The sequence below is a fragment of the Oryzias latipes genome, chromosome 21 (assembly GCF_053564925.1).
Source record: "Oryzias latipes strain Hd-rR chromosome 21, Olatipes_Hd-rR_3.1".
NCBI classification, from domain to species: Eukaryota; Metazoa; Chordata; class Actinopteri; order Beloniformes; family Adrianichthyidae; genus Oryzias; species Oryzias latipes.
In genome coordinates this window covers 30,946,214-30,958,266 of record NC_136257.1, presented here as the reverse complement: position 1 = coordinate 30,958,266, position 12,053 = coordinate 30,946,214, and the positions used below count along the sequence as shown (strand labels likewise).

Genomic DNA, 12,053 nt, shown 5'->3' with positions numbered 1-12,053 from the left:
CCTCCATGTCTTCTGGATTTGTTTGCTTTTTTCGCCTCACAGAGGGAAAACGGCTGCGTTCTGAGCGGTTCTTACCCAGACGGCTGGAGCTGGACCTGCAGCCTCCGCGGTCCGGACGCTCAGCTCTGACTGCACCTGAAACCTCCGACCCACTCGGCACCAGTTCCTACCTCCAACACGACAGTAGCAGGAAAACTCAGCCGCCTTATTTATGTGGAAAACACCAACAGGCGTTTGTTTGTTTGTTTGTTTACACGGGCCTGTTTTCTGGAGCGATCGATGTTCACGTTTACAACAATGCAGTGCAGATCCGTTATTTATGTAATTCTGATCAATGCTTTCAGTTAAGTTTATGAATCTGCTGTCAGACGGAAAAAGAACAGAAAATATGATTATTGTGAGGGATGGGGGAGGGGCAGGATGATTTAAATATCATTTTTTTGTTTTTCTCTCCTAAAAGTTACTTTAGTTTCACCATTTTAGCCCCAGAAAAGAACAACCGGATTTATTAGCAGGTTACAGTGAAAGGACAGACGTGTCACCATCAGGACGTTATTGTAACAGGTTTTTAGAAATATCCTCAAAGGTTTCACATGCAGAAAATCGTCTTCATCGAAGGTTCATCACCTTCTGACTGACAGACGTTTTTATTAGACATAAACGGGTCTTTTTGAAGAACCAAACGGTGATTTTATCTGCCAGTAAAGCAGGTTTATGACCAGGGGTGTCCAAACTCAGCCAACTGTGTCTCCATTCCAAATGTCACAATATTCAAGTCACGTTTTATTTCAATATTTTAAAAAAAATATTTCTATATCTATGATTTAATATATGTAAACATTTTCCAGCATTTCAGATTCATTACAATTTTTTTGGCCTTTTTCCACTTTTTTTTTAATTAGAGTTATTGAAAGTTTAATGGGGCATTTTTATGAATCATTATTCCAAATTTGGCTTCTTTCAGTTTCTTTTCAACAAGATTATCAGCTTTTCTGCTAAATCAGCTTTGATTTTTAATATTTAATTGTTTAGCACAAAGATTTTTTTTTACAACTTATGAAGCATTGAATTAGTTTATTATCATCAATCATTTTGTTTTAACTGACTTGAGCACCTTTCTTAGTATTATTTCTAATTTGTTTTTATCAGAATTTAACAAAAATGTCCGACTTGTACTCTATCTACTAGTCGATTTAGCATATATCTCCTTGTTTTTATTTTATTTGTTTTTAATATCTTATGTTTTGACAGGGATTTCAGACAAATTTCTGACACTTTGCCCAGATATTGAATTTATTCATTTTAATTAATATCCATATTTAGGCTAACCTTTTTTTGCTACCATTTAAACTGTTAGCATAAATAATATCCGTCCTCATTTTTCTTTTATCAAACTAAAATCTTTTGTTAGCATTTTATAATGTTTTACCCTTTCAGTTAGAACGTTTATGTATTTAATTTGGCATGCTGCCTGAATTTTTGTAGCTATAGGGATCAAACATTGTTAGCATTATTTACACCGTTAGCTTCTTTTCTGGTTGTTATTTATTCTTTGGCTAATTAGCAACTGTATCACAGTTTAGCATGAAGCTAGTTCGCTTTTAGTTAGATTTTCTAATCATGTAGTTTGATAAATGTTTAGCTTTAGTCAAGCTGTTTTTGTCATTTAGTATTTTTAAACTGTCTTACAGTTTTTTCTGTTTTGAGTTATTTAGCAAAACTCCTTTTTAAGAAACAAAGCTTTAGCATGACTCGCCTTAGCCTAGCCACTTTCTTTCAGATGTTTGGAACTTTAAGCTAATTTAGCATTGGGGATAATTTTGCACTTTCACCACATAATTTAGAAATCTTAATAACTTTTTTTTATTGGCGGTTTATTTTGGATTTTTGTTGTTTGAAAAAAAATTGGGAATTGCAGCTGTTTTAAGTTTAGACACCCCTGAAATGGTAATTTTTTCTGTTTGAGGTTAAATTCAGTTACGTGACTCATATGAAAATCCCCCCCCCCCCCCCCCCCCGCATGTAGAAAATAATTTTAAAAATTATTTGTGAAGCAAGTGGAAGGTTTCTGTAATGAATGTTAGACTGTGCTGAAATGAGATTTCACCTTCATTTGCAGATGATGTTTTCTTCTTTATTATGATTATTCTGTGTGAAATGTGAGCAAAAGGTTTAATATGACTAACATGGTGAGGAAGGCTGTCTTATTAAATTCAGGTATGTATATAGTTTTAATGTTATATGTTCAAAGCAGATTTAAAAATGAATGACGTTCCTTTGGCATTTTAATTTATGCTTTTTTTTACCGTAAATATTGAAAAAATGGGCTGAAAAAAGTGCCAAACTTTTGCGGCTCGATCCGACTGAACTAGCAAGAGTTTTGTAAACGTTGGTTTTAAGCGGAAATGCATCTCCAGAGCAGTGGCTTGTTATTTTTGAGGTGATTTTTATCCACTTGGACCAAAAGGAGGCGTTTGAGGACGAAGAAAAACTTCCTATAGGTTTTTAGCATCAATAAAGAATGACCACACGAAGAACGTCTCCTTGATGATTGTAACCGGGGGAAAAAAAACACTTTCATGACAAGCAAAGAAAAGAAGGCTTAACAGTAGAACTCTGAAAACGCTAAGTTAGCATCTATTCTAGTAAGTAAAGGAGGTGTCACTATCAGAAATGAATGGAGGACACAGTAGCCTGAATCAGTTCCTTTCATAAAGACTGTAGATCCGTTGGTGTGGCTCGAGTCCTGAACCTTGTGTTTGGCCTGAATTCAGACCGCCTTTAACCGGACTATCCTGTTTTGAACCAAAGCTTATTAGTAAGTAAGTATGTTTTATTTATATATTGCCTTTCTTAGATAAAATCACAAAGCACTGAACAATAAAATACAACACAATAAAAATGATGTAAAACCAACTAAATAGAATGAACGAAGAATAGAAACAACAATGAAACCAGTCAGCTAAAAGCATTTTTTGAATAAAAGTGTCTTTAGTTGCCTTTTAAAATCGTGTTGGCCACACAAAGGGACAGAAGGAGGGCATTCCAGAGTCTGGGGGCTGGTATGACTGGTCACCTAACTCTCATATTAAGGCGGGGGCCACAAAGTATCGTCTTGGGGGCCGCAAGTATGAGACCCCTGCCTTAGACCCTTCTTCTCAGTAAGGAAAAACTCATGGAGAAAAACAAAACAGATTCCAAGAAGAAAAAAAGAAGAAACCTCTGGAGTGTCCACATGAAGGAGGGATCCTCCCCCAGGACGGACAGGCGATGTAGCAGAGACCTTCAAGAGATTAGCTTATCTAACTCTACAACTACACCTTCATCAAGATGTTGGGGTACGGCTGGGCGCGCCGGATGCAGGATCCACAACCAGGTGTAGGAGCAGAGACGAGGTACTTGGTCAGGCACAGGAGCACGGACGAGCCAACGGCTTTCTGGAATCACTCCCGCTCCCCCAGAACGGAACGGGAAAGAGGGACAGTACATGAATCGCACTGCACCTAACAGAGAACCAAATGACAAACAAATGATTGAGAATAGAGGAGAGAGCCCCAGTGCTCCATACAGTCCAACTTCTGGCAGCCTTCTAGCAACAAATTGTTATTGTTCATTCATCTTTCACTCGTTCATTTCCTAATCCTGCTTTTTTTTCCCTTTTTCAGGATCATAGTTGTGTACAACATTTTTCCAATCGTGAAAACCAGCTAAACGTTGCAGTCAGTGGCTGCTGTGGGTGATAATTATCCCCCCAAACTTCATTACAGTAGGTGAGGTAGGGGGTGCAATACGTTAAATATTCTCTGAACACTAACTAATCTGACAATAAGCCTGTCCAAAGAGGAATGTTTTCAGTCTAACTTTGAATGTAGAAACTGTGTCGGCCTCTCTTCCATGAGCTGGGAGTTTATTCCATAAAACAGGGGCTTGGTGGCTAAACGCTAGGAACCACAAGCAGTCCTGCAGTTTGGGAGCGAAGTGTTCTGTTTGATTGTTAAGGGACTATGAGGTCTTTGAAATAGGATGGGGTCATACCATATACGGCCTTATAGGTTAACAGGGGGAATCAACTGGGAGTCAGTGAAGTGGAGCTAACATTTCTGAATAACAGTTAAGTTTGTTTAATGTAAAAATGTCTGTTTTAAAGAAAAAAGGCTAAAATTTGTTTCTGGAGGGAAAAGTCAAAATTTCTGATGATCAGGAAGAAGAAAAAGTGTCAAAATGAAGAGGCGAGCAGCAGTTTAATGATTGCACACGTTTATGAAAAAGCATTTAACAGTAAACAAAGGCTGGTTATGGCTTCAATACATGATGCAGTTTACATACTTGGCTAAATAAAAATGGAACCGTTTTTTATTTCTCTTTTCTTTTTTTTTTAAAAAAAACAAACAAATATGGCAGCTGTCAACGCGGCTCTGAATCAGCGATTTGGCTCCAGGTTTTCTGCTGAACACAGATCCGGTGTGACAACGACGGAGGAAACGAGGAAAGAAAATACTGTGGAATTGTCCGGCGCCGCCGCCGCTGGGATCCGGTGAAGCTGCCACGGAAACGCTGATCCAGCTCCGGTTCGTGAAACGTTTCTTCTGTAGTGTGAGGGTTTGGAAGACGCGGCGGAGGACCGAAGGCACTTCTGCGGCACGGGAACATCCGAGGTGGCGAGGACATTCCCGTGCCGCCTCCAGTTGTCTTTGAACTGGAACTACAATCAACGGCGAGGACGGCCGTCTTTGTCGACTCCTTGTGAATTTTTTCCAAAGTGACAGAAAGGATCAAACAAAATAATGAAAGTTTGTATTTTCTGGCATTGAGGCAGGTGGAGGTTTGATAATGCTTAGAGGTCAGGTTTAGGGCGATTCCGCACAAGCCCAGCAGAGGGCGCTGCAGGACAGTTTCAGAGAGCTGCAGGCACAAGAGCAGCAGCAGCAGCACATCTGTTGGACCACAGCGGGCTGTAGTGTGACTTCTCTGTGGACAATGTCTATTTTTAGTGAGAAAACCGGTTTTTATCCGTCACTGAGCTGGAGATTCCTTTAAAAAAAAAGCATTGGATCATTCCAACTTCTGACACTAGAAGGGGACAGATTCTGAAAAAAACTTTGTTCGGTTTTAACTGTTGAGGAAACTTTGAGGTTCTATGTCCCTTTCTGTATTTTTTTTTTAAATATTTTCCAGAAACAAAAATAAATCTTTAAACTTGACCTCTCACTACTTTAACAGACTTTCTTTCTAAAAGACTTTCTAAACATCCCACTGGTAAAAAGTCGTTTGACTATTTGAACACTTTTAATATCTCCCAACATTTTTTCATTTTAAGCTAGATAAAAGTTCTCCTCTGTTAGAAACGTCCTACTTCATTCAAAACAGGAAACTCTCAAAGCACTTTTCTCATTTTTCAGCTTCTGTTCAAACTCTTTCTTCAGATTTTACATTTCCCTCTTGGCCTGCCGACAATCTTTTGGCTAATTTGGTAGATTTGTCTCATAATTTATAAATAGTTTATGATTGTCATGTTTTTAGTGCTAGATATTTTAGAATTATTGACTAATTTGTGCTCCTTTGCATTGTTCAGCTTTTTCTGCTGAAACAGACATACATTTAGTAGTTACTAAAGTTAGTAATTAAGTGCATAATTGAAAATAATTTATAATATTTAGAATATTTTTGAAGTGTAACTGTTCTTGTTGGTTTTCCACATTTTATTTTTAGTTCTTATCTATTTTTTTTAGTTTTGGTAACTTGACCTGTTTTCACACTTAAGCTCTGGATCTGAACGCAGTTCCACATGTTGCTCACTAGGAGGCGATATTGCCCAACAATTGGTTCAGCGCTGTGGGCAGTATGTTTGGTTTAATCAAATACACAGCGCTGATGTCACTTCCTGTCTTCATGTCTACACTTTGGAGCAGCTCAAAGCCTCAGTAGGAACTCTCAGATCTGCTGTCATGTTTGCGACGATTCGGCTTCTTTCCAGAAGTTTCTTCAGCTGAAACGCCGTTAGCAGGCGACCTCCATCTCTGACACCGTCCACCCGCTCCTGTCTATTATTATAAGGCATCGGGGTCCTCAGTGGTTAAAGTTTAGACACCCCCGTGTTAACCTGAAGGGACCACATTAACACTAGAGGTGGGCGTTAGCAGCACCTAGTGGCTGGCGGCGGCGTTGCACTTTAAGGCACTTCCTATGTGAAAAACAAAAATAAGCAGCCATCTTTTGTGACCTCGTTTTAAGACGAAGTTTTCCTTCCTGATCGCGTTGATGCGCGGAGAACTTCCCTGGACTACAACTACATCTGCGGCGCATGGCCCTAGCTCGGCGTGGGAAGAGAGCGGCGTGGCGTGGGAGGAGAGCGGCGCTCCAGCTCCCCTCCCACTTAAGCTATATAGTTTAGAGACTTTACAAGTCTGCATCCGCCGCCGGCGTGCGGGGAAATCCAGTTTCACTGCGGTGCGCTCGGCACAGGTGGGGGTTTCAAGAGCCAAAGCAGAACAGCACAACACAAACGATAAATACAGACTCAAGCACCAGTTTGAAGGTTTAAACAAACAAATCTGTCGGGGGAATCGACTGAAGGCACGGAGCTCCTCGTTTCCATGGCGACACAAACTCTTTCAGACCAAAGTTGCTGCGGATTTCAGCTTTTTCGACATTTTTTGGACGTAGTTTCCCTTATAAAGACGTCTTTGGTTGCTGCTGGGTAAATGCACTTGTGAATTCATACTTCATTAAAGTGAGCGCGGTGAAGCCACAGCGGACAGACACGATATAGAGATACATATGCACAGGTACAAAGTATGCAGTAATAGGAGCGGTATGAGTATGCACTGATACAGGCCAACCATGCGCCAAGCTCCGCCTACTCCAGGTATGCAGTGACATCCAGAGCAGGGCCACCAAAGAGGCTGTCGCTCTGCAGGGAGAAAAAGAGCACATTTAAGGTGGAAACACCAAATAGAAAAGGATCCTTAAACTTTTGCGCTGAAAAGAGCTGATCTGGATTATAAAGAAGGTTTTAAACTCAAAATTAAACTAAACCTGGAAGAAATATTGAGAATTTGAAGAATTAAACTCAAGAAATACTGAAAAATGCTGAAATGAAAAAAAAAAAAGTTATAAAGCCGAAACTGTTCAACAATAAAACTATGTTTATTCCGAACAGCTGCTGTTTGGGTTTTTTTTTTGTTTCTTCTTGGTTTCAGTTCCTCGTTTCCCGGCAGCCAATGGATAAGCTCCGCCCCCAAGTCAAATTAGGATCAAGTTCGAAAACAAAAACTCTGATATCAAGGATGGCAACCGAGAAGAAAGGCAAAAAGTTGAAATTACAAAGAAGCAGCAGTTAAGGCGGATTTCCACACAAAATCAGGACCTTTGTTCATCGATCCGAATGTTTCCGTCGACGCCGTCGCGCAGGAGTTCTACTTCCTGTCCGCTGATGCGTCGATTTTGGGTCAAAATCCAGAGAAACGTGAAACTGGTCCAGATTTTGAAATAAAAACTCCACTTGAACTTTCAAAATAAAGATGCCAACGATCTTCTTATCTATTGAAAGTGCCTGTGAACACCACGGACGACGCCCACGTCCATTTTCGCCATGGACGCCACGAGTTTTGTTTTGAAAGTAGACAAAGAAAAACATCCTCTATGACGCAAAACATGTTATATGTGAGGAAGAAGACGCCGTGGGGGAGGGGGGGAGACGCACCATAGACAACCGTGAGACGGACGGACCACGGCGGACGGACCACTGCGGACCCGCAGAAGTAATAAACATTTCCGTTTGGTAACAGTTTAATGTTTTAGTGATGTCATCAAATTTAAAAACTCCGATCATCTTTTGATCTTTTCGAGACGATGACGCCGTTTTGAGCCAAAAAAAGAAAACCAATTTCTGTTTTCTGGACATTCTGCGGAGCGGCAGGAGTTCACTAGGAACCCTGTTGCTGAGAGCTCTCTGTTCATCTCCAACTAGCTAACAGCCCCTCACGACCCCCCCCCCCCCGCTAGCATTACAGCTGCTGCAGAAACGGCCATCAGTATCGGAGCTTTCCAGCCGTACAGTTTAGATCCAGATTCCAGCGCTGACGAGGCGTTCGCGGATCTATTTGTCTGCAGGTGGATGGATCGGAAATGGGCGGAGCTTGTGGCCCGCTGATTGTAACTAACACAAAAACTCCTGATTCATGGCCATTTGAGTCAGGACTCAGGAATGTTCATTTAATCTTAGCTTTCTTTATATTTGTCCTAATAGGAAAAAAAAAAGTGTAACATTTAAGGAAATTTTAACTTCTGAGTTTAAAACAGTTTTTAAATTCATAATTTGGTTTTCTCCGTAGGTTTTCAACTAAACTTCCATTTAAAGCCAACGGTGGAAATATCCTGCAGTTCCTTGAAACACCACTAGAGGCTGCGTGTAACCGGAGTAGCAGTTCGCCGGTTAACTCTCGATTCACTCGTTTTACTTTCATTTCGGAATCGAACTCGAGGTCGCAGCTGAGAATACGGGAAGCTGCTCGCGTGGAGCGCCCTTTACCTTTGTCTGCGCCATGCCGTTCAGGTAGTGCTTATTGTTGTGTGCGAGTTCGGCACCGGGTGGCACCGTCAGGGGGTGGATGGCGGCGCCCTCCTTGCTGACGGCGGACGGCCCCACCTCGCGGCCTCTCCACCGGTAGCGGCAGGGACCTTGAGGGGATTCGCTGTGAGTCGGGACGTCGCCCCCTGATGGGCTGGAGGAGAAGCGCGGTTCCATCATGCAGCTACCGGGCGGCGCCGTCTGCCAAAACGCCGCCTGTTGGAATGTTTGTCTTTCTGAGCCGTGGAACAGGGCCGCGCTCTCGTGTCCGTTCTGCAGTGTGCCGCTGTACGGCAGCATCTGAGTCCACGGCTGTAACGGGTCGCTGATGGCGGCTTGTTTCTGCATCGGTGCCGGAAAACCCGCCGGAGCCGTCGATGCGTTCGGAGAGCTGAAGTTCATGGAGGGAACGTCGCCGTGCGGGAGCAGCTGCGGCCTGTTTGCCGTCACCACGACCGACTGCAGCGGGTCCGGCGGCTGGACTCGAACAGAACCGACGTTCGGACGACCCGCCGGCCTCACCGGCGCCTGCTGGCAGTTCTGCAGAGCCGAGATGTCGGCAGAGATGTCGGGAATGGCGAGCTCCGGCAGCCCCTCTGACAGCGCGAAGATGTCCTGCAGCTGCAGCTGCTGCAGCGGCGGCAGGCCGTCGGCAGCTGCGGGCAGCGGGCGCTCCTGGGGGGCCTGCTCGGGGGGAGGGAGGCCGTTCCCCGCAGAGAACGCCATAAACGGCAGTGGCTCGCACAGCTCTGAGGCGGGGAAGGAGTCCGCCAGGCAGCTGGGAGGGTTCTCGCTCAGAAACTCCTCCCCCTTCTGGAACACCGAGTCGATGTAATCGAAGATGTCCTCGGTGAGGATGTCGCCGGACGTTCTCTGCAGATCCACTCCCACGTTGAACCTCTTCAGCGCGCGCTCCCACTCCGCCGTGTCGTCCGCCTGCAACTGCTCCAGAACCTCCTCAAACTCGCCGGTTTGCGCCAGCCGCTCCAGGCTGTCCACCACCGCCAGGATGGACTGCTGCTCCTCCTTCACCTCCGGCGTCTCCGCCGTGGGGGCGTCGCCTCCCTGGCGAGGGTCGCTGGCGATGCTGAGCAGCGGGTGGCTGTCCATGAAGACCTGGTCGACGGGCAGCGGCGGCTCCACCCTCTGGGCGTAGATGACCTCGTCCTGCTGCAGGAAGCTGTCCAGCAGGGAGCCCGGCAGCACGTCCTTCTCCATGTTGCTGTCGCCGAAGATTTTGTCGAACTGGAACTGCATGACGTCCACGGTGGGACCCGTGTTGTAGAGGATGGCCTCCCCGGTGGTGCAGCTGAAGGGCAGCTGCAGCCGCCGCTGACGCAGGTACTCCTCCCCCTCGGCGTTCCTGCAAAAGAGCCCACAGCAAACTGAGACGCCTGCGCTCTGTCTGCCGGGAGCCGGCGGGTCGGCGAGCGCTCACGTCAAGGCCTGCTGGTACGCGATGATGAACTCCGGCCTTCCTCCAATGTAGGTCAGCTTGGCGTTGGACTTCACCCACAGCCAGCCTTTGGACTTGCTGAGGAGCCTGAACACCGTCAGTCCGCTCTCGCCGGTTTTGATCACTGCGGCGAGAAAGAAATGACCACAGAGGTCAGATCTCCAAACCCTCAGAGGCTCCTGGAGTTTAGAAAGGTTGAGACATCGTTCCGACACGGCAGCTCAGAGGAACATCTCAAATCGCTGACTGAATTAAGGGTCTATGGAGACCCAGGAAAACTTTAAGGTCCCACCCCCCATCAACGCTTTATCTTCACAGCTCACTATATATTACACTGCTTATGCACTACATAGTGTAGTGCACAATGTAGTGCACTACACTATGTAGTGTAAATACATAGTTCCCTCCATATGTATTTGCACTGTATATGTCATGCACTATATAGTGCACTACGTAGTGCACAGAGTGCTAATGCATAGTGCACTACATATGTAGTACACTACATAGTGCACTACATATATAGTGTACTACATATGACATGTATTTTAAGTAAAATTAAAAATGTAGTGCACTATTAGCACTATATAGTGCACTACATAGTACACTACATATAGTGCAAATACTACATGTACTTGAAGTAAAATTAACAATGGAGTGCATTATGTATTTACACTGTAGTGCACTATGTAGTGAACTATGTATTTGCACTACATACTACTTGTATTTACAGAAAAATTAACACATAGTGCACTACATATATATGGCAAATACATATGTAGTGAACTATGTATTTGCACTATATAGTGCACTATATAGTTAGTGCATAGTGCAGCATAGTGAAACAATGATTGCCACAAAGGGGGCAAGAAATTCCATCTCTGTGCTCAGTGATACTGTTTTCAAAATACTGTAATAAAACTTCACTATCTGTATATTATGTAAACATGTAAAAGTTACTTTTTTCTCTTGATTTTTGACATTTCTTCCAAAAACAAAGTCATAAATTCAATTTTTATTTTTTTTCCACATATAAACGATTCACTGGATATACTTTTTGTTTTTGACACTAGGTGGTGCATTTCCTGTGAACGGTAGATGAAAATTTCATTTTTATATACTGGGAAATATCAGGTTTCTTCACAAATGTTTAGATTTTTATCTCAATTAAAGTGATGCATTTTCCGCTCTATGAATTTTCCCCAGAGTGATCATCCTGTCAAAATCTCTGTTGCTTCGACTTTAACAACACTTCACCACAGAAATGTGATTTATTGATCAACTTTCATCAATATTGAACTTTGGGTTTGAAGTAGTTTCACAAAGATTCATAACATAAAAACAGTTTCTGGCGTTTAGCCCGATCTACATACTGCGGATGTGGTTGTCGGCGCAGTACATCATATCCGCGGCGTGGATGAACTGGTAGCCGGAGCCTTTCATGCACAGTTCAGTCTCTGAATACCCCAGAATAATCTTCCCCCTGCAAAACGTGAAGGCAGGGTTTCTTAACTGAGGCTTTTATTTTGAAAGGTCAAATGGATAACAGAGCACGGAGGACCGGCCCGTGGGAAGCACCTGCTGTCGACGCCCGTGGGCGTGAAGTCCAGCTTGTGTTTGGTCTTAAAGAGGAGCATTTTGGCTCGGATCTCCACGATGGACGGAGGCTGGATGGGCATGGCGATGGCGAACAGAGCCAGCTGAGGTCGGGTACAGCCGCCGCTTTCCACCTGGAGGTTCTGACCGTGGAGATACTTCAGCCGTCCCTGAAACTTCAGAGCCTAACGGGGAAAAAGCCTCAGTTATTTGGACGTTTCAGGTTTTTCTCCTTCTCTGAAGTGGGACTCACCAGGAAGCCGGAGGAGTTGTCCAGGAGGCAGCGGAAGCGACAAACAAAGCTCCTCTCCAGGAAAGACGAGTTCTCTGGAGGAAGCTGGTCCGGGTTGTACATGACGGTGGCGCCGTGACCCTGTGCGACTGAGAAAACCAGCAGAGACGGAATGGAGAAAAGTTCAGAAAAATTGACAAAAC

General features: G+C 44.1%; 2 protein-coding genes across 3 annotated transcripts in view; one reads left to right on the top strand and one right to left on the bottom strand.

Annotated features, from left to right (window-relative positions):
- Positions 1-2,537, top strand: part of LOC101170311 (aryl hydrocarbon receptor) — a 29,480-nt gene extending 26,943 nt beyond the window's left edge. Inside the window, exon 11 of the mRNA XM_011489981.4 lies at positions 43-2,537. Within this exon, the coding sequence (XP_011488283.1) occupies positions 43-129 (87 nt within the window). The 3' untranslated portion in view covers positions 130-2,537. The remainder of the gene's footprint in view (positions 1-42) is intronic.
- A 1,703-nt stretch (positions 2,538-4,240) lies between these two features.
- The window catches only part of LOC101170061 (aryl hydrocarbon receptor), a 40,907-nt gene continuing 33,094 nt past the window's right edge, over positions 4,241-12,053 (bottom strand). For both annotated transcript variants that reach the window (XM_011490013.4, XM_023950680.2), the window contains exons 6-11: positions 11,872-11,999; positions 11,601-11,803; positions 11,396-11,505; positions 10,008-10,149; positions 8,531-9,932; positions 4,241-6,910 (exon numbers count right to left, since the gene is read on the bottom strand). In XM_011490013.4, the coding sequence (XP_011488315.2) occupies positions 6,857-6,910; positions 8,531-9,932; positions 10,008-10,149; positions 11,396-11,505; positions 11,601-11,803; positions 11,872-11,999 (2,039 nt within the window). In that variant the 3' untranslated portion in view covers positions 4,241-6,856. The remainder of the gene's footprint in view (positions 6,911-8,530; positions 9,933-10,007; positions 10,150-11,395; positions 11,506-11,600; positions 11,804-11,871; positions 12,000-12,053) is intronic.